This window comes from Engraulis encrasicolus, chromosome 3 (assembly GCF_034702125.1).
Source record: "Engraulis encrasicolus isolate BLACKSEA-1 chromosome 3, IST_EnEncr_1.0, whole genome shotgun sequence".
Classification (NCBI taxonomy): Eukaryota; Metazoa; Chordata; class Actinopteri; order Clupeiformes; family Engraulidae; genus Engraulis; species Engraulis encrasicolus.
The window spans coordinates 30,922,478-30,944,597 of NC_085859.1; the positions used below are offsets into that span (position 1 = coordinate 30,922,478).

The 22,120-nt window shown below is 41.5% G+C and overlaps 1 protein-coding gene across 2 annotated transcripts; it reads right to left on the reverse strand.

Annotated features, from left to right (window-relative positions):
• Positions 1 to 115: 115 nt before the first annotated feature.
• On the reverse strand, positions 116 to 22,100 carry rabl6b (RAB, member RAS oncogene family-like 6b). Of its 2 annotated transcripts, XM_063195189.1 has the most exons (17): positions 21,977 to 22,100; positions 21,150 to 21,510; positions 20,761 to 20,895; positions 17,730 to 17,777; positions 17,442 to 17,471; positions 16,630 to 16,682; positions 16,013 to 16,107; positions 15,690 to 15,830; positions 13,848 to 13,953; positions 12,919 to 13,022; positions 12,021 to 12,418; positions 9,698 to 9,854; positions 7,970 to 8,185; positions 6,983 to 7,406; positions 3,812 to 4,007; positions 3,453 to 3,511; positions 116 to 2,839 (listed from the first exon to the last, which is right to left on the reverse strand). In XM_063195189.1, the coding sequence occupies exons 2-17, from the start codon at positions 21,277 to 21,279 to the stop codon at positions 2,615 to 2,617; spliced, it is 2,517 nt and encodes an 838-aa protein (XP_063051259.1). In that variant the 5' UTR covers positions 21,280 to 21,510; positions 21,977 to 22,100; the 3' UTR covers positions 116 to 2,614. The 2 variants fall into 2 exon arrangements, with proteins under 2 accessions (XP_063051259.1, XP_063051260.1); XM_063195190.1 differs by lacking the exon at positions 17,442 to 17,471 and having other exon boundaries at positions 21,977 to 22,083.
• Positions 22,101 to 22,120: the final 20 nt, after the last annotated feature.

The window sequence follows — 22,120 nt, forward strand, 5'->3', positions numbered from 1 at the left end:
TATGCATGACTTTTTACCTTCTTATTTTTTTGTGGTCAAATACTTTTTGCAACAGCTTTGCTTTATGGCAGAAGGCTCATGGAAAGTTTGTACTCATCACAAGGACACAACTCTGTAAAAAAAAAAATGTGCTGGCATTTATTTCACAAGTGCATACATGTTCTTAAAAGGAAAACAAATGTTGTTGTCATGGAATAAACATGAATTCAGGCTTAACTTCCAAGGAGTTGCCCCAATCTCTGCCATGAATTGAAGTCTCATGCACCAAAGAGAAGGATAGTGCATTCGTTTGTCCAACTGGACAGTCAGTGGAGTTCAGACACAAACAAAAAATAAGAACATAAATGTGTACTGCCAATCAGTCCAATGCATAGCTTGTTTTTTGCTTTGAACTGAAAAAAAAAAAAAAAAAACAGTTGGGGGAATATTGCCATCTGTTGGTGTAAAAGAGTTGAGGTCACTTGCAACGACCCGAGACATACAGTACAGATGGCTGTTTTTTTAAAGCCAGTTTTGCGTTTCTCACGCAGGCGACTCTCACCTCTGTTAGCCAGTCAACACAGAACAGTACGCAGGAGTAGGCAACACAGCAGACAGACACCATAAATAAGCATGCAGCGTCGATACATTTGGGAGAACAGCTACATGGAACAGAACCTCTACATAACAGTCCCACAAAGACAAAAAAAATCACCGTAAAAAAAATAGAAACAAGCAAAGAGACATAAAGCTGAGAGAAAGTTGAGGATTTCAGACACAGCCAGACAGGCACAGGTGATATGGTTTGATCACAGGAGAACATATAACATGTCCTTTGTAAAGACTCCACCAAGGATGGACATCCTTGAGACCTTCACCCAGCTGAGTCAGCTGTGCTGCTGCTTTTTTTCGCATTCATACCAACATTCATGTTAACATGAGTTTCCACTGTACTCACAGATCAGTTCACCTGAAGGTATAGCGAGTCCTGTAGTGACACCTTTCACATTCGGAAAGGTTTGACTAATCTCCTGGCAAGAGATGACTAAGCACAACCACCCAATACGATGAGTACCTGACAATATTTACTCTTAAAAAGTACTTGGAATTTTGCATGTTTATGGAAACATTCTCTTATAATTTACTTTATGCACTACACTGTGGAGTAAAATTGCAGTCTTTTAATAGAAAAAATGATGTGATGGTATTTACACACCCTGAACCTGGACTTTCAACAAATCTTTCACTGAAAGCTATTGTAGATGGCCAACTCTATTGGCAGAACTCCTCAAAATAAATTAAGAAATTAAAACAATTATTTCTTTATATTTTGTCTCTTGAAATTGATGGACATTATTAAAATGTTTAATCCAGTAATTGGAAGATAATATCAGTAGCCAGCCATCATTATCCTACAAAGCCTACATGCCTTGTAGACTTTAGAGTGACGATCTAAGAGTCAAGACCTCGACATAGCAGGAAATGTCAACCTCCATGATAGTAATAGAGTCTTGGCTTCACAGGAGACCTTTAAGACCGTAAGGCGCCTTGTTAAACACTGCTAAAACACAATCACAATTCATTAACATGATGATAATGATACTAGACATTAGAATAAGATCACTTAAAACTGAGTAGCTGGCAGGTGCCAGAACATGCACTTTTTTTTGTCTTTTTTGCAATAATTTTTAAGGCATTGATAAAAATGAAGTGAATACACTGTAAGAAGCGAACACTGAATCAAAGTTCATGTGCATGGCATTGTTAAGTTAAATCAACATAAAAAGATTCATGCAGGGAGTTGACACTTAATACAGTGTATAGATCACCAAGTTATGTCAGAAAAAAAAATTGTGCACTTGTTAGTCGCATATTAGCCTCACAAAAATATTCTCATGGACAGAACAAAATATATAAAATAAGCGACAACAACTTTCTCCAATAGCAACTTAAAAAAAGGCATGCAACATTACAGCCCTGCATGCAACAGGGCCAAAATAAAAATGGAGTGGTGTCTCTTGGTATGTACCGGTACACAAAAAATAGCTGTTTCCTGTTAGAAAAAGCTAGTGGAGTGAGAGTTAAATGGAGTGTTTCTTCTCAGTAGTGCCTGTCCTTATTGCACCATGTGCCCAAGATGAGAGATGGGCATCTCTAAACTGCAGTGAGTCTACACTGTCCCAGGGGGCATCAGCCTCGCTGTGCCAAGGGCAATCCAGTGGCATAATACAGCCCTCCACTGCAACAGACAGGGTGGTGCAGGAGTGGAAATGAGCATGGCATAAGTATAAAAAAAAACAAGTCATGGAAAAGTAAATGGTAAAATGCCTTAATAACTTGCCATTGACAAATAAAAGGTAAAATGGCTTCATAAGAACTTTTACCTGTCACAGACAAAAAAAATGCTAAAATCCTCCAGCCAATTGAGTAGATTGCCATCTTGTGTCTTTGAAATCTACTCCACCAGTCTTTTTTTCACGTGTTACCCAGCAATTTGTGTGCCAATTTCCAGCATCCATGAAGGTGGTGGCAGCAACTCCTCCATCCACACGAGTGCCCCCACCACACCATTGGGACTGGCGATCCGATCCAAATGTGAGGAAACCTCCGCTCTCCAGCAAAATGGAGGTGCTCACTATAGTGCTTCGTAATCCCCTTCCTCCCTCCTGCCAGCGTCCTCTCCTCCAGCCAGAAAGGCCTCCAGGTCGTCCAAATCTCCTCCGCTTTTAGTGCTGCGTGACTTCTTCTTCCTCTTCTCCTTCTCCTTCTCCTTCTCCTTGTCGTCCCCAGTTGCTCCTCCCGTCTCATCTTTCTTCTCCTTCTTGTGCTTGTGCTTCTTCTTGCTGGCTTTGTCCTCCTCCTGAAATTACATGTCATGGCACATGTCACCAAGTTGAACCATTGCATCAGTTTGTTATGTTTAGCTATGGATTCCTTGTAATTGATTAGCCACAATGTGCACCTATCAGCAAATGTGTTGCCAAGTTTCATGCGTTTCAAACTCTCTCATTGGGAGATGGGCATGTGGAATGTACTGGCTTGGCTATCACCCAACTGAGGTCACTAGAGATTTGTAGTCTGGGAACCATCAGTGCACTTTCTCGTAGGGAAGGTGTGGTTCACATTTCTCCATGGCTGTTCATTGGGCACAATTATGTCTATCATTAATGTTTGGAGCCCATAGATAATCAAAGCCAAACGCTGCATGATCTCAACAACTCAGCACACTTTCTTAAGTTTGACGGAGAGATGGTTTTGCATCTGACATCGTCATGGCGGATCCGTAAACCAACTTCTTGTCCTCCCCCCTCGTCTGTGATTGGGTTCCAAAACCCATGATAACTCTTTGGGCATAGTTTCCAGAAGATTAGAACAAGCGCACTAGGCAGCATGGGAATTCCCACTCTTTACAGTGCCAACATTCAAGATCACTTAACATCAATGCATGCTTTTTGCAAAGGACTGTGATTTACCTCTTTGCTCTTCTTCTTCTTTTTCTTCTTCTCTTTGGTGGAGGTCTTGCTTTCTTTCACTGAAACACATATTCCAACTATCAGACATGACGGCAAGGTAAAATTCTGACAGTAACTTAAAAAGAACTAGAAATGCACTCAGAGAGTGCAAACCTCCGCCAAGGAAGCTGTTTGATTTGCTGTTTTGACTATGTTACACTCTAAATTTTTCAAGTCTTTCGGCTTTGTTTTTGTGGAGTTAGAAAAGGGAATGTCAAAATTTGCCCTATCCCGCAATGGTGAAGAATCTTTTAAAGAATTCCTGGATCTAGAGATCGTGATCTGGATCACCCCCAAATGTTGGCTAGTACAGGACTTACCCTCTTCCTCATCACTGCTCTCCTTAATGTCTTTGACTTTGGTGGCTTTGACGTCCTCGAATCCTAGACCAAAGAGGTCATTGTCATTCTTGCTTTTAAACGGCACCACATTGGGTTTCATGGGCTCGGGTATTTTGGCGGGAAGGATGTCATCGTCCGAGAGGTCAGACAGGTCGTTCCTCACAGGAAACGAATCCTGTTAAGTAGACAAAAAGTACATCTCAATTAGAGGAACTGGATATTGCCAACTATCTCACAAGTCACGATACAATACATACATGATTGAGTATACAGAGGTCACAATATGATATGTAATGCAACACATGAGTACCGGTATCCCAGTATTGTGACCCCTCTGTACAATATATTGAACTAATGCCTAAATCTCAATAACCCTTCTTCAGTCTTCCTCTAGCCTGGCTCGACATAATCAATGGCATCTCATGCAATACCTTTTCATTCAAGGTCTTACAAAAATGCAATTCAGAATCTTCATTTTCAATCAGGATACTGAATGGGGAAAACCCCCAAAAAGCTGCTCTGGACCCTGCTTCCTGAAAGTTGTCACTGCTAACCACTTCACAACTTAGTTGGTTGCCAATGATAAATGTATGGCAACGAACTAAGGTGCTAGCATAGTGAGCAGTGACAGTGTTAAAAATGCACCACTAAGCTGCTTGATAGCAAAGAAACATTACACATTCCTCCATGCGAGGAGGGGAGACACTGAAGCATAATACTGGAGGCCAGAGAACACGACTGGAGTTACTAGACTGGTACTAGGGGTGGGTATTGGCAAAGGGTTCACGATTCGATGCGCATCACGATACACATGCCACGATGCGATTCTATCACGATGCATTGCGATTCATGTACTACTGTGATGCATTGCGATATTTACTTCAGTAAATGTGTAAAATACAGCTTATTTGTCAGTTGCTGTGTAGCTTTCTTAAGTCAGTTCATTCTAAAAGCATTCTATCATCTGGGAGAGAGCTTACATCACAACAGAAATATTACCTATTCTCTACTGAACAAAATAACCCGTGGCAAATTGAATTTTATTGTTATCAAATAATCAATTGTCATGAATCCATGCAGTATATTGAGAAAATAAGTATCACGATACCTTGTCATGAATCGATGCATTGTATCGTGAGAGTAAGTATCGCGATGCATCGATATGACGATTATTTTGCACACCCCTAACTGGTACTAGACTGAGAGATGGCCCCAAATGAACACAACCCTCCTTAGCTGTTTTTAAAACAGATCTTAAGACCCATTTTTATGCCCAAATTTTTACTTCCCATCTGGGCCCTATTGACTTACTGATTTGTTTATTTATTTATTTATTGTTTTAACCCACCTTCTTTTGTTTTTAACCCTCTTATTTATTGACACTCTTGTGTGATGTTCATTCATTTATAGGCCTATAGGTCTTTGTGTTCTTATTGATACTGACTTCAGTATATTTTTCTGTCATATCGTATGCACTAATGCCTGTGTTTTTGTGTGTTTTATGGATGTCTCCACGTCTTTTGTCAATTGTTGCTTTATGTTGTTTCAAGTCTTATTTTTTTTACTTAGGCCCTTCTGTTAGCACTTTGGTCAGCTGCTTGTGTTGTGTTAAAAGTGCATTACAAATAAACTTTGACTTGACTTGACTTGACTTGACAACCTTAAATGGCGCCAACTCTGTTGAGCAAGAATGAACCACAAGGAAAGCAGGTGACTTCTGTTGAAGGACATTCATGTCTTTTTGTGACTGTTACTACTACACAGACAGAGAAGGGAAACTTGGCTTTGTGGCCACATTGCAATCCTTTTGTTTACAAATTAAATATGCATAGGGACGTCAACGTGACGAGAACCAAAGCTCTAACCTAACCCTTCCATCCAACACCCTGCATTAATATGCATGCTGCTCGCCCACAGCAAGTCTTGTGAGCTGGTCAGGTCAGATTCCGTGTACGCAATGTTAAATAGACAAGTGATGAGCCATTTTGTAAACACACTTTACATAGTGCGTCAGTGGTCTGACCACCAACTCAACTCTCCACCTGGCATGGCCTAGTAAACAAAGATTGCTTTATTTTAAGTCATGATGTGTGCTTGTATGTGTAAACATAAACTTGGACCCTATTTAGATAAAGATTACAAATTTACGCCAAGATGTCTTGCCAACAGCACAATACTAACAACGGACTAACTAACATTGGGACAGGTTTTAAGGCTGAAATGATATTAGCCTTGTTTTTATAATGACCAAGCAAAATTGCAAGCAAGATTGCAGGGGTGCGTTTCATGACAAGGTCATTGCTAACAACGTTAGGAACTTGGTTTGTTGCAATGCAATTTCCCACTGCCAACCGACTAAATTGCTAAGTGGTTAGGATGCAGCCGGGAAACAGGGTCCAGATTGCTACGTGGACTTCCATGCACAACCCAAATGTTATCAGAGCAGTCTACGCCACCATGCCCAACCATGCCATCTCAGCCCTAGCCAGGCCGTACCCTCCTAGTGACGCAACGCCTAATAGTCCGGTCAAGAGCAATGAAAGAGCTTTCTGAGCACCAGAAAACTTGTGAACTCCACCCACTACGTCGGGAGACAATCAACTTTGAGCAGCTCCAACGGCCGTGGGTAGAGGAGTGTTCAAAGCAGTAACGTCGGTTTAAGCAGAGACGTCAAAGAGGTTAGATTAATAAAGAGGATTCAAACCCCGCCCACCCAATGCAAAAGAGTGTGCTCAAGTTGGGTCTCCTGAGGGGGCGTTGTCCCCTCCTTCTTCTTCTCTTTTTGAGGCATTTGCACAAGAAGTGTGCTACCGCCATCTACAGCGCTAAGGGGACTCCATTTATTCTCAACCTCAAGACTCCGAAGGTCTCCAAACCGAAGGTCTCCTAAAGGGGCGTTCACCCGACACCACATGGATACCGGAAATTAACTAGAAAGACTTATCTCTCTCTATAATATCTCTGGAGACATTCTATTGGGACTAGGGAATTGGTTTAAACTTCGGCGCAGCCTTTTCTGGCCTCGACTAGTAGAAAACCAAGGGAGGTGGGTCACCCATGCCGTTGGAGAAACATTAATTGTTATGCTCTAGGTCAGACCAAGTCTCGAAGCGATTTGAAAGTCGATGATAATCAGGGTCTCAGCCTCACCTTCGCCGCCTTCTGTGTGTCCGACTCCTCGCTCTCAAAGTCGGGGTCGTCCATGACGAAGGACAGCATCTGCTTAGCCACGGGGGCATCCCCATCCGAGTCGGAGGACTCTGCCAGGGCCCTTGCACGCTCCCTCTCCTCCTCCCTCTTCCTGAGGCTGCTGCTGGTGGTGGTGGTGGTGGTGGTGGTAGTGATGGTGCTGCTGCTGCTCTGCTTGTCTGGCTGTGTCGGCACCGAGGCTACTAAAGGAGGAGGCGCTGGCACTGGGATCGGACTCTCCACCGCTATCTGCTCTGTTGCAACGCTGCCAGGGATTGGACTCTCCACCGCTATCTGCTCAGTTGCAACGCTGTCAGGAGGGTCGTCATCCTCTGGCGCTTTGGAGCTGCTCTGACTCTCCACACTCAGCAAGCTGAAGTCCTCTCTATTAAGGGAAGGAGAGGCAGAAGACTTCATTTAGACACACACAACCATAAGCCGGATTGGTTTATAGATTTCAGATTTCAAAAGGGGATTTTTACAGCTGGGAGCAGGCTTCGCTCTTGTTCAATAAATTGTGAGTGTGCTGGCCGAAATGCTAATCTCTGTTTTTCAAAAAGAGGCCCTACCTTGTAGAGTTTTTTTTCTTCTAATTCATATTTTATTTTGAGCATAAGAGAAAACACCATCAGACAATTCAACACTACATACAGTGTTTTTTTTTTATTATTAATGCACACGCTGAATGGCATCTGTGAAACAATAACATCCACTATATGCAAGGTGAGGCTACATCATTATAACAGGGGCCAATGGACTTGTTTATTACTTAGTAAACTTTCATGAAAAGATCAAATTTGGCAATAGGCAACCCAGTTTCAATGAGCAGCATAGTTGCAGTACCTTTTTTTGACCAGTGAGGCCACATCATTATAAGAGGGGCCAATGGACAAGATTCTGACAGAGCATTGGTGTGGTCGGGACTCGGGTCAGGTGCGTGGTGCTTACATGGGGTTTGGGGGATTCGATTCCAGGTCCTCGTCCTGTGCCACAATGATCTGCTGTGGCTGCTGCTTCTGCTGCTGCTCCTCCTCGTCACTGGAGAGCGTGAGGTCTTTGCTGGGACCAGAGGCGGCGGGGGGTGGCAGGGGCTCGTCCTCCTGGTCATCAAGGTCCAGGTCATCCTGAAAGCCGGCCACCATCGGGTTGCCACCGTCGCCGTCACTTTTGTAGTACAGGGGACAAAGGGAGAAAAAAAAACAATGCATTTATACGCAGTTCACCTTAAAAGGAGCAGTTCAGTCAATTTCAATATGCTATTACTCACGCTACTCTTGACTTGTCAGTACCCGGTGACGCTGCATTTTTTGGAGATCTGAGCTGTTCTTATGGGGGCAGATTTTGTTTACATTGAAATCTTTCTCAACATAGGTCTACTCCAAATATTTTCCCAAAAGGTATTGGGAACATCAGTTGTCTGCTGATGTTTCAAAACCTTTTGAATGTTTTTGGGAATTGAAAAAAAAATGAAATGTAAACAAACTACTGCTCCCATTACAATGAACAGGATCTCGGAAAAGGCTGAAGAAAAAAAAATCTCAGGTACTGACAAGTCCAGCATTACAACTGCATGTTGAAATTGGCTGGAGTTATCCTTTAAAGTATTCAATGTTTGGCATCACGTTTGGACGGAAGAAGGAAAATATGCCTGATGCATTTACATAGTTTTCTTTCTATTGTCAACAGTATCCGATATTGAGGCAACCTGGACGACTGGAATATACACAGCCATGTACTCAAATACAATTAACTGAATACCAGCTGTTTTTAAGTAGAAACCACAAGCACACACATTAGCATACCATTACATGAGCATAACATAAGGAGTCCAAAACATTACAATCTCTACATACTCTACATCTCCAGTCTCTACATACAGCGTTGCTTAAATAATAATTAACATAATAAAAAAAACTTGTATTAAACGATATTTGCGTGGTCTTGTGTTAGTCATCTTGAGAAATTGAAGCAGATCATAATCATCATCAATAACAACTACGCCAGTTGGCAGATCCTCAGCGTTTCACCTAACATCCTCTATTAGAGTGAGATACCCCAAACCCCACCTAACCAACGCAAAGGAGTGTGCCCAACTTTGGTCTCATAAGGGGGGGGGTCCTCCTCCTTCTTCTTCTCTTTCTGTTGTTTGATGTCGCCTTGCATAAGATGTGCGCTACCACCATCTACAGCTCTAAGGGATTTATTCTCAACCTAAAAGTCTCCTAAAGGTCTCCTAAAGAGCTCACCTAAAGTCAACTGGATCCCGGAGAAGTACGGGCTTGATTGATCTTACTCTGCTAACTATGTTTGGTTTCACTCAGGTTGTCCACAATCTGACCTCTGTAACTTAAGGTGAAAGCACAATGGAGTGTGCAGTAGGGCTGCACGATATCAGAAAGAAAATCGATACTCGACAACAGCATGCAATATCACGATAACATTATTTAAACGATATTTACAAATATAGCTGATTGTTTTTCTTGCCACTAATTTGTCTTTCTGTTTGGCTTTGGTCATGATGGGCCTGTTGTGCATTTGTTGACATTCAACAAGTGATTGGACTGCACAGAAATGTTTTACTTATCCGCGATAAAATTGAGTCATTTTTGATCACTCTTTATATTTTCGATATATTGTGCAGCCCTAGGGTGCAGTGCTCCATCCTCCATACAGTACCTGTCGCTGTCCCCTGGGGCCGTGGCTGCGGCTGCGGGAGGGGGCCCCGTGCTGGCCTTGGGGATGCTCTCCTCCAGGAAGCTCTTGTCCAGGCCCCCATCAGGGACAAAGTCATCCACACTCTGCACCTTATCGGGACACACTGGGCCAGGGGACTCTGAGGACAGCAACCACACAGCATCGCAACTTCATATATGCACGTCAGTCACACAACAGCTTTAATTTCATATATGAAGCAGTAGATGAGTATCCCCCACACTGTCCATTAAACACAAGTTTTTGTTGTTGTTGCTCACACCGTTATGGTCGTTCAGAGTTACGAGGAGTCTCACAGTTATTTAACATTCAAATCAAGATATTTCGTGTCAGCAGCGTGCGTACTATTTTACAGGAAGTAAGTCAATGAAAATAACGGAAAAACGTTCAAATATAATTGAGGTGTAGGCGGCTCTGGCGACAACCAATGCAACATCTCATATCAGCATGTCACAGTCCAACTGTAGCATCGATTTCACATTCAAAGACAAATATTCTGCACATTATCCATTACACATGTATTTTATTGCTCAATATTTCTGTCATTTCGGTCATGGTGGCGGGAGCACAATTATATGCGGCTACCTTGGTACCTCAGGCCCTTGTCAGTTTGCTATTATAAGGGAACAATAAACTCAGAAGTTTATTGAGATATTTTACAGACAAAACGTGAGGTAATCTGTCACACAGTTGAAGCACACAAGAGAATGGGTGCTGAAATGGGACAACAACCCATATTTTAGAAGCAAATAGACTTTAGAATGGCTTCATGAAAAACACATTCTGGAATAGCCCACTCAAAGCCCTGATAAAAAACAATTGAGATGATATGGCATGAAGTCAAGAAAGCTGTTCACTCCAAACATCCCAGAAGCCTTGCTGAAGAGGGGCAGTTTTTTAAAGAAGAGGGAGACAAGATACATCCAGATTGTTTTGTTAATCTGACCTGCAACTACAGGACACGTCTGGTTCAGGTTATTGCGACTAACTGAGGGTTAACACCTATTGAATGCAAGGGTGTACTTACTTATGCCTTGCTGTCCTGTGAATGTTTACATCTTTATGGCAAACAAAAATATGATAACATGTAAATATTGGGTGGAATTAGTTAAAGCAGACTCTGATTGTTCCTTCTTGTGATTTCCGGGAAGATCAGACCATGTTTTATGACCAATTTTGACAGAAGTGTAAGTAATTTCAAACGGTGTACAAACTTTTTCCTATGACTGTATCTGGGTCTGTGAATGGGTTGTGTGTGTTTTTCAGTACTTTTCTAACCATTTATTTCAATTATGTATTGCTTCAATGAACAAGGAATGCTCAATGTTGTTGTAATTGTTACAATGACAAATAAAAAGATATTCAATATTCTATTCAAACCATTATGCCATAAATAAGACAAAGTGAAAACACAACTGAAACTTTAGAAATCGCATATTCCTTGTCAGAGCAAAAAGTAAGAATGAAGCTTTCCAGACACTGCTCGGACTTGCACACACTTGACGAAAAGTACTGCAGACTATAAAGAGGATCCAACCAGTTACTCAGGGCGGTTTGACACCAGAGCCCTTTTAAGGCACTGGGGCTACAAAAGACTCCATTGATTGGAAGTCTGCTGACAGTGCTTCTTGGAGGCAAAGCAAGGAGACCATCTACTACTGTGAACATCTGACGCTGAACTACAAGTAGCTTATCCCCTTCATTCACTCACACTCACACTCTCTACCTCTACCTCTCTCTCTCTCTTTCTCTCTCCATCTCCTTCTCTCTCTCTTGTCTGAGAGTTGTGCCGTGCTGCTAAGCAGACCGTGAAAAGACTGCTGTTAGTGCTTTGAAGTTTTCGGAGTCTGAGAACTAAATCCTCTCCCTCCCTTTTCCACTCGAGCAGAGTAAACACGATTTTACTCAGCAGTTCAGTGAGACACACAGTGAGAAATCTACCCAGTAGACTGGACACACACAAGACTACCTTGTGGACTTACACTTAGAGGGAAATGTATTGCATATTAAGATGTTTCAAACAATGCGTAAACAATATATACCATAATACCCCCTTTAGCTGATCAGGGTCTTGGAAAGAGCTGACTAAAAAATATTGCATTCTCAGGTACTGCAATACAACACAACTGCATGTTGAAATTGGCCAGAAATCTCTGTTAATGTCATGGTCGAAAAGGTAAAGAAAGTATAACATGAAACCACATGAACGCATTGCTGTCACAGTATTCACACTGTTCGTCACCGTGTTCATAGCAGCCATTTGGTAGCCATCTGCTTGGTAGCCCACCTGGTTGGACAGCTGGATGTTCCAGTTCCGGGGCAGGGGCTGAGCCGAACAGCCGCGATATGAAGCCGCGCCTCTGGGGAGGGGGGTCCGCAGTGGCAGGGGTTGCTGGAGCAGGAGCAGGGGAGGTGGAGGGCACCGGAGGTTCTGGAGTCTGGACGTCCATCGGAGTAGGCGACGGCCCAGCCCTGGAGACATCAGGCAGGGAGGATGGAGAGAAGGTGGGAGGGGACTGTGGTGTTGTTCCCTGTGGAGGCAGAGGGGTGCCGGGGCTGGAGCTGTCTGGGGAGTCCCTGCTCGTGGGGACGACGGGGGACTGAGAGCCCGAGGAAGGACTCTGGCCATTGGTCCGGCCGGGTGAGCTGTAGCCTTTCCCCCGGGAGTCCATCATCTCCAGGAAACTTAAAAAATGCAACACAAAAACAACATCAACATGTTTGTAAACAAAGCATCCCAACGTTGACAACATGGTATTGGCTATTCTACACTTATATGGGCAGTTTGTTTTTCCGATCAGAATCAACCAAATACGATTGTCTGGTCTGAAGGCAGTGCTTTCATGTCATGTAGTGTTGACACATCATAGAACCCTGCCAGAGATTATCTAAGCAAATGTAAACATGATGGCATGACATTGCGGACACCCCCCATTCCAATCCGATTCAAAATTTGCGCAAGACACTTCCATTCCGCATCAAGGCATATCCTCCGATTGAGCAGTTGTTCTATTTGTGAACACAACTATAACAATATTATTAACAATAATAAAAAAGTGTCCCTGTCAAGGCAGATTAACGAGTTGCCCCATTTAAACTGTAACAAATTCATATCTGATAACTGTACGCGGAGGGAAGCGAGAAAAGAGGCAGAACAGAAGAGAAGGTGTAAAAGGTGGATTTACATCTCGTAGTTCTGGTCCTCCGTCTCCTGCTGCACGCACAGCTCCTCCAGCGTGGCGTCGATGTCCAGCTGATTGGTCTCCAGCTGCCGCAACAGAGTCTCCCTCTGCACACGAGAGAGAGAGAGAGAGAGAGAGAGAGAGAGAGAGAGAGAGAGAGAGAGAGAGAGAGAGAGAGAGAGACAGAGAGAGCAGCAGTAGCCACCGTAAGAACAATCCAGTGACTGTGCCTAAGGGGTAGTCGCTCATTCACACTCTCTCACACACACACACACACACACACCCACACACATTCACTCACTGACTGACTGACTCGCTCATTAGCTCAATCCAGAGATTGTAAGAGTTACTCTGCTCAATCGCTCTCTGCTCGCCCCCGCACTGCTGCCTCAGTCTACCACTTTCAATACAAGGCAGAGGAGCCAGACTAGCATATTAAATAACCAGCAGCAACAGTCACTGAAGCAGAGAGGGTACTGATAAACTCGGCTGATTCTACCCGCTGGTTTAATCTCCACAATACGTAGCTCTGAACAGCACACACATTGCACTGCCTTACATGGTGGTGTGTTTTGACTGCTTGCAGACTTATTGCAAGACAATCCACCTGGTAGCTGGAGCCGTTTTCCACAACAGGTTGATCAATAATGCAGGGAACCTGAGGGCCTGCGCGTCTTTTATGACAGCGCTCAAGTGGCCATGTTAGACCAAACACTGACTAAAGGTTAAAAAAGCAGTAGTTTAAATAATATGCCATCCGTTTAACATATCACTAAAATTAAGATTATGGTTGGAGCTGTCAAAACAACAAAAGAGGGCATGCTCATTCAAAATTTCAATAGGTGGTAAACCACATTAAATAAAACAAGTGATTGAATAAATACATGGGTGACAGTTTTATAACGTAATTAAAGAGCACATTTAGGACCTACCTGGAGTTGCAAGAAAGGAATGTTGAAAAATCTGTGCAAGTATTTCAGGCCAAATCCGTTTTTCATGGAGGACTCGGCATAGTGGATGTAAGACGAGCCAAGTGGTCTGGGGAAAGAACAAGAGCACACACGCAGAACTTTGCTGAGTTGACTCGCACCTTGCATTGGGGTTGAGGTGATCAAGTTTTACATTTAGGCAAAGATTGTGAAGGGAAGAAGGCCTTCACGCCAGATAATACATTGGCAATGATGAAGTCCGGAAGTACTGTGCCATAGGCATCACCTTACTTATTTCTCAGGGCGTCGCCAGTTTAGAATCACGTATGTGCAAAATTAAATTATTTTCAACATATGAGGATGAGGGTCACGTGCACATACATTGACTGCTTGTGGAAAAAGACAAAAAAAAGTGACTAAAATGCCAACAAAAATGGTGTCTGGCCATACATTATTATATTACATTACTTTAAATTAGACTTAGTTGACGCGTTTATCCAAAGCAACTTATAGTTAATTATAAGTTGTAGGTTACAGTGCCTGAAGCTATGTGGAGTAAAGTGTCTTGCTCAAGGCCACTTCCGCCATGGATGGAGGTGTAGGGAGAAATAAGGGTGGGATTCGAACCCCCAATCTTGGGACCACATCCCTAACCATTAGGCCATAGCTGCCACTACACATGTACAGTATGACACAAGTTCCTTTTACACTCTTTGTGTTTTAGGCAAATACAGATACAGCTCCAGGCCTTTTTATTAGAATACCATGAAAAAGTTGATTTATTTCCATAATTCCATCAATAATGTTAAACTGTCATGGATTGTAGATTCATGGCCCAGTTTTTTAACTATTCCAATCATTATTTTTTTTTCTTTTTATATACGTTGGCCTTCCAGCTCAAAAAAACCATGAATTGGGGAATTCGCATTATTAGAATATTGTTATAAAATCACATTTTTCTTCATCAAAATTCGGGTCACATTAAATCAGTTGAAATTTGGTACTTTCTACATAACATGCAATGGTCAATACTTGGTTAGGACATTCTCTGTCTTCATAATGGCCATGATGCGTTTAACATTGAAGTCAATGGCAAAAACAGTGCATGGGAGTTATGGAAGCCCAGATATCCTTGATGCTTTGCTGTCAGCTGTTCTTGTTTGTTGACCTGGTGCCCCACACTTCCCTCTTCAATATACCCGAAGATTTCCATGCCACATTTTGGTGTTAACTCACCAGTTTAATTCTAACTCAACAGAAATTAAACCCCATTCATTTTCAATGGGGTTTCATTTCTGGTTATTTAGAATTAAACTGGTGAGTTAGCGCCAAAACGTGGCATGGATATCTACAGGGTATATTAAAGAGTGAAGTGTGGGGTACCAGGTCAACAAACAAGAACAGCTGACAGCAAAGCATCAAGGATATCTGGGCTTCCATAACTCCCATGCACTGTTTTTGCCATTGACTTCAATGTTAAACGCATCATGGCCATTATGAAGACAGAGAATGTCCTAACCAAGTATTGACCATTGCATGTTATGTAGAAAGTACCAAATTTCAACTGATTTAATGTGACCCGAATTTTGATGAAGAAAAATGTGATTTTATAACAATATTCTAATAATGCGAATTCCCCAATTCATGGGTTTTTTGAGCTGGAAGGCCAACGTATATAAAAAGAAAAAAAATAATGATTGGAATAGTTAAAAAACTGGGCCATGAATCTACAATCCATGACAGTTTAACATTATTGATGGAATTATGGAAATAAATCAACTTTTTCATGGTATTCTAATAAAAAGGCCTGGAGCTGTATAAGCATCTCCCTCCATCTGGGCTGACCTGTCGAGACCCGCTATGAAATCCCGAATGTCTTCGGGTAGGATGACGCGGTGCTCTTCCATGTCCCGATGGTTGCCCAGGACGCATACAGGTACATGGTTAGGAACCTTTGGCAGCTCGCGCAAGATGTAACTGTATGTCCTGTAAAACATGTACAAATATATCTGTTTACTCATCTTGGCAACATGAAGGCAACACCCTTGCCAGAGTGCAATACATTACATTTATACAATACATTTGTATTAACATTGTGTTGTGTGATGCTGATCATGCAGTGCATTAACCCTGCTTATCTTAATGCATTGACATAGACTGTCTATTACCATTGTTTGGTGATGTCAAACATCATGATCACACCGTTGCAGTTCTTGTAAACATCCAGAAATTCTGCATCCAATGCCACTTCATTGTCTGATTGCTTCAGAAACAGAGAAGACAAATACCCATTCATAAGCAATCTCATGGTTGAGACATATCAAACTTGATAGTCATCAGTTGATACAAAGTATTAAAGCGGCACTATGCAGGATTAAAAGGTTAATTAATCACTGTCCCGAGTCAGCTGGTGCTTATTTGAGTCAATAGTAAGTGAACGATGACTCTTGCGAACACTTTCACGGTCCAATGTCAGAGAACCCCAAATTTAACTTTTGACAGAGCGACCCGGTTGAGTGTCGTGGGAAACACTTGTCATACGAAAATATTGCTTTACATACCACCAGATACATATTCACATTTGTTCTATCAACTACTGCCATTCTGTGATGAAAACATTCTCACAGCGAGCTTAGTTAAACAGCATTTTTTCATGACGGTGTAGATTTTGAGACAGGCATCATGGGCATGGGCACCGCGCAAACTACTGTATGTAATCCTGAATTGTGCCCCTTTAAGCTTGAAAATTGCAGGTCACTGAATGAGTCTATTAGTTGATACTTGCCTCTTGTGGTTCATTTTCCAACTTGAGGTTGTCACCTTTCTTTTTCCCTTTTCCTTGGACAATGAATGAAAACACAAAAAATGAAAATGAGTTATGCAGGGGTCACACAGACGAAAGCAATTCCAACAGGTTTAGGAAAATAGCGGTTTGGTGGCTAAAGCACGGGGAAAAGCAAGAATAACAAAACCTGTATATAACTCAAGTGGGAGCAACACACCATAAAAGCATACACATACAGAATATATTTTTCTGCCCATACTTGCAATGGACAGCAAAATAGTTATGCCTTTTAGTTGGTAATGGCGAAGCTGGTTAAAATGAGGCATTCTTTGATGCAATTAGTGGGCAACATTCCATGTATTGCTTTAAAATGCATAACAAAAAAGAAGTGATGCTATTGTATTAAGATGGTACTGTAAAGTCAAAGCCATTCCAGTGTGTAACTGAATATCATAACCATAGAAAATATATGGCTGCTCCGAAGTAGAACATCCAAGATTGTCCGTAACTATTAATAGAAAATCAAGCACTCCAAAATGTGGTCCATATTCCACAGAAATGTTGGATATAGTGTACCTCCACAACCATTGTGTGGACACCTAAATGGAGTTACAGAGATTGCAAAACAAAACAAACAAAACCAAGCGCATTGTATTAGCTGTGCCACTCTTTTTTTTCATAACAAAGCAGTAACTCAGTTTCCAGCCAGGGAATAAGGGGGTCAGACATAACAGGGGAAACACACACCCACAGCACACAGCTAGCTCACAGTTACTTGTCAAACCTCTACAAGCTACTGTAGTTGGGCTCACCTACACCTTCCGGAAGAGGGTATTTTTGGCCTTGAAAAAAAAATGTGTTTGGGCAAAAGAGGATGGAGGAGGAAAAGACGCCATCATTAACATTTCAGGCTGTTTTTGTTCACACAGCATCTTTAGACAGTAGTAAATGTATACATACAAGGCACAATAGACCTTTCACAATCACAAAGTGAAGACACAATTCCTCTAATGGTTTCAGTGAGTCTTTGACATGTGCCTGTTATGGCACAGCCAAAACGAAAACACAATTAAAAAAAAAACTTCAGTTCACACACTCACCTTTGTCCACTACATCCCACACTTCCACCTTCACCACATCATCCGTTGCTACAGGACGGAGAATTAGAGAGATGAAAAGAGAGAAGGAAGTGTTATGGTGCTGTGGTGGCCATCAAAGCTCCAGATTAATCCCCTTCCAAAGAGCATGGAATTCCATGGATTCCTCTGAGCACTAGGCCTAATTGTATGGTCACATGTGTTCGTAAGGCTATGGTATTTGATCACAGAAGCCGTTTACACATGCATAGATATTTCTGAAAACACATCCTTTTTCGCTTCTCGTTTACTTGCACGTAAACAGAGTTTTAGAAGGCACATTTCAAAACTCTGGTTTTAAAAACATCCCATTTAGGGGGTTAAACATTTTTTTTTTTTTATCCACATGCCGTGATTATATGCAAATGGATAAACAAAACTGCATGCATATCCAAAACGTGTAACCAGCACCACAGTAAAACACTTAATGATGTCCCCCCCTTGCCCCTTTGTTGAAGACATGTCTTGATCCTGAATCTAACCAACAACCACTACAAAATTATTCTCAATTCAATACAAGTGACGTGGAAAAGGAAGGTAAGCGTACCCATTAAGCCCACCAAAATCTAAAATTCTTTATTTTTCAATCATCTTCACATATTTTTTGTGTGAAATATTTTGTTAAATAGTAAGATTTACCTCTCTTCTCAATGTTTGTCACTGAGTTGATGGATATTTCAAAGTACAATATGAAGATTTTTTACGAGAAAAGTGAAAAGTCTGAATGGGCTTAAATGGTACCATTGGTACCATTTAAGCCCACTTGTGTTCCAAATAAGCTCATATAGTTATTTCTCTATCAAAATACCTGGTGAGGTGTGTGAATTGAGTTTAAACAGTGGAGCCTACATGGCATAAATGGTTTCAGACCAAAAATGTAAGATTTGCTCAAAAATAGTGCATAAAACCTAATTAAATATTACGGCATCTTTTACTTCATATACTTCATAAAATTCTTCATCTAAACAGAGAAATGTATTTTTTTCTTATTGATTATTGTTAGTTCATTACATTACGCCTTTTAAACCAACAACTTGGGATTGTACAGCACTTTTTATGTCCCTCAAAGGCATTTTTCATAAGCATGCATGCAAACTTGCATGCATTTCAATGGGGTGTACCATTTAAGCCCACCTAGTACCCATTAAGCCCGCCTATACAAAAAGCTATTTTATGGAAATAATCAACTCCACAAAACATTTCATGATGCATTTCTTTAAAGACCAATGCCAAACAAACTGGAATATGCTTAGAATTCATACCTAACCACCTTAAGTCTTACGGTAGAGTAAGATAAAGATGGTGTGTGGTTGTATCAAGAAAATATCGGCGTGTGCTCGCTCATAAAACACATCTTTCCATTTGAAGGGAAATGCTATAATTTAGTAAAACACTGCATGTATATATATAAAAATCATTACATTTACCTCTTAGTTTACTAAATATGAAAGTATTTTCAAAACATTTGACTTAAACTAGCTGATATTCTATGATTTCTGACATGTCCCAAAACAGCAAAGTTTTGAGGCAACTTCTTGTCAGTAGTCCTGAGACTGGATTCACTTGGACGGGAATAACTCGACGATAAAAATGTGATTTGTTTGCAATAAAAAACATTTTGTCAGTTACTAAACCCTTTAATTGGATAGGGTGATGAACAACAAAATTCACCTTTTCCCTTTCTTTAAATTGGCCTCAAAGTTGAAAGTGGGCTTAAAGGGTACATGGGCTTAATGGGTACGCTTACCTGTATTGTTTTCTACAGGAGATGTAAGCTTAATGATTATAGATATTCTTCTATTCTATTGTAAACAAAAAGGGATCTACTGAGATGACTATAATTCAAAAAATCAATGATATTTCAACACATTTTAAAAAATCAGGATGAAGAAATACCAACTAATCAGTTCATGTAGCACACAAATCTAATCACTAACACAGAACTATCAAAGTCTGATTGGACTATAATGATCAATTTTGCAGGTCCAACTATTGTTTGATTAATTTCACAAGCAACTAAAAGTAATCTCATATTCTCCATCCAGGAAAAATCTACAGCAATCACATCTACAAACTACACTTCAAATTTCACCATCATTGATTTTGTGGTACTTTATGGAAGGAAATGGTAAATATTTACCTCGGTTTTCGCCTAATATGGTTATGAATTGTATGTGGACAAAAAAGCATTTACACAAACAAACGAGAAATTAAATTAAAATGAAACAAAACATAACAACTTCAGTATTCACCAACAGACTCATAATATGATGATAAAGCAGGACTTTCATGTCCTTCGTCTTCGTCTTTCCCTAAGTCAACAAAATCGGTCCTCTGCACAAATAGTTAAATGTAGTACATATAAAGACAATGGTTTTCATAAAACTACACATCTTTCTTTCCTTTCTGGGGGTACTGTGGCAGAGCATGCTAACATGCCAAACCATATACGTACAGGGCACACTGCCATGGAGACCCAGGTTTAAATCCGACCTGGGTCATTCCCCTACACTTCCTCTCCAATCTCTCTCTCTCGACACTGTTACATCCCATTGGTCCGACAGCCCATTAGTCCGACAGCCCATTAGTCCGACATCCCATCAGTCCGACCACACACGTCAAAACTATGCCCAAACCTTAACAATTCCTAACCCTAACCGCCAGTAAAGGCATGTTCTGTCAGTATACAAATATTTAGGGTCATAATTTTGTAAATATTCACTTTTTAAGTTTACTGAAAAGAAAGAACTATGCCCAAACCAAAACAATTCCTAACCCTAGCCGTCAGTAAAGGCAGAAAAGACGTGTCCATATGTAGCCCAGCCAACACTAGTAGCCGTGTGATGCTCCCGTATGGCTTGTTGTGTGTCGGACAAATGGGCTGTCGGACCAATGGGCAGACCCCCTCGACACTGTCCTATCTGAATAAAAGTTACACACCCCATTGCAAAAAGGCTCTGGTCCATGTCTCTGTGAAATTATCAGGTCGACTTACTTTTGTAACTCCAGTGGATGCTGGTGACCTGGATCTCCTGAGTTGGGATATACTCCTCCACAAATTTCTGTCCCTGAAGTCTTTGCCACAAGGTGCTCTTCCCAGTGTTCCTGTCTCCGCGGATGACAATCTTCACTGGAAGTCAGAGGGAGGACAAAGGATGATGAATATGAGTATGAGTTGTTCTCTTGCCTATCATAAAAGACAATCAAAATATCTAATGTATAACTTGTGTGTAGGATAAAACTAAACTACGCTTGAAGTGAAAGAGAGCGAGAGATGTAAACAAAACAAAAAATGAATATCATATATCCTGTGTTGTTCTCCTGAGTATCATTAAGCGGCTCACACATCTTCATAACAAACCAGCAAAGGAGAGTGGCACTTACTGTTGTACTGGACACCCTTGGCGAAACGCCTCTGTAAGCTTTGGTTCATGGACTGCAGACCTGCAGGGATGGCCTTCTCCTTTGGAGGGACAGGCTCTGAACCAACCAGCTTCTTCAAAGCGGAGAACATTTTGGCAGAGGTGTACACTTCACCACACTTTGGAAAGGTAGGAAAATTACTTCACTGAGTTATTAGAAATGGCTGTCGCTGTAAAGCATTGGGAATGGGTTCATTTGTCCACAGCAGCATTAGAAGTGACTGGATTTAGTGTGCCATAATGCAATCACAAAGAGCTCGAGGTCAACTGTCTCCAAAGTTCCAAGTCATGCTTGTGTGTAGTAGGTCTTTGGTGGTCGGTTTCTGTGGAAAGAAAAGCATAATGCCGTTTAGGTGAATGCAGTGTATGTCAAAATGGTGCAATGTATATAAGTGACTAATTCCTCTGGTGTAGAGTCATGAAGGGCCGCGTTAAATCGTGGTGTTGAAATCACTGCTTTGGCTATGTTGGTTTTCAAGCTAACGTGAAAGCGCACCTGACTAATTAACGGGCAGAGTTGACCAAGCTGCTTGTGTACGAAAATCATGACAAGTCGAACAACACTGAGGAGCTAAACTGATTCACATCATTTTGGCCTGCAGTAATGCTGCTGTCAACGAGCCCTTTGGTATTTAAAGAATAGCATTTACCTTGCTAACTAACGCTGATTATGAAGAGGAGCCTTCTGGGCAAAATGAGTGAAACGTTTGCTAGTGTATATCGGATATACGACAGTAAAATAAAATGATCAAGTATTTGAACGTGTCTATACCGAAGACGTTTACTTACAGCTTGACAACTCAATATGCAAGTAATGGTCCAGTTTATTCACTTCGTTGTGGGGTTGGTTCTTCATCATTCCTCAACATCAGCAACCATTTTTTTCTCTTCCTGGGTCCGCGTACTGCACTGTCTGGAGCGCGCACTAGAGCT

Bases quoted from the DNA above. Each gene is read 5' to 3' on its own strand.
- rabl6b (XM_063195189.1), bottom strand. From the start codon at position 21,279: ATGTTCTCCGCTTTGAAGAAGCTGGTTGGTTCAGAGCCTGTCCCTCCA. The intron at 17,472-17,729 runs GTGAGTGTGTGA...TTTTTTTTCAAG, and splicing joins GTGGGATGTAGTGGACAAAG to GCCAAAAATACCCTCTTCCG. The intron at 8,186-9,697 runs GTACTGTATGGA...GTACTACAAAAG, and splicing joins GCCCCAGGGGACAGCGACAG to TGACGGCGACGGTGGCAACC.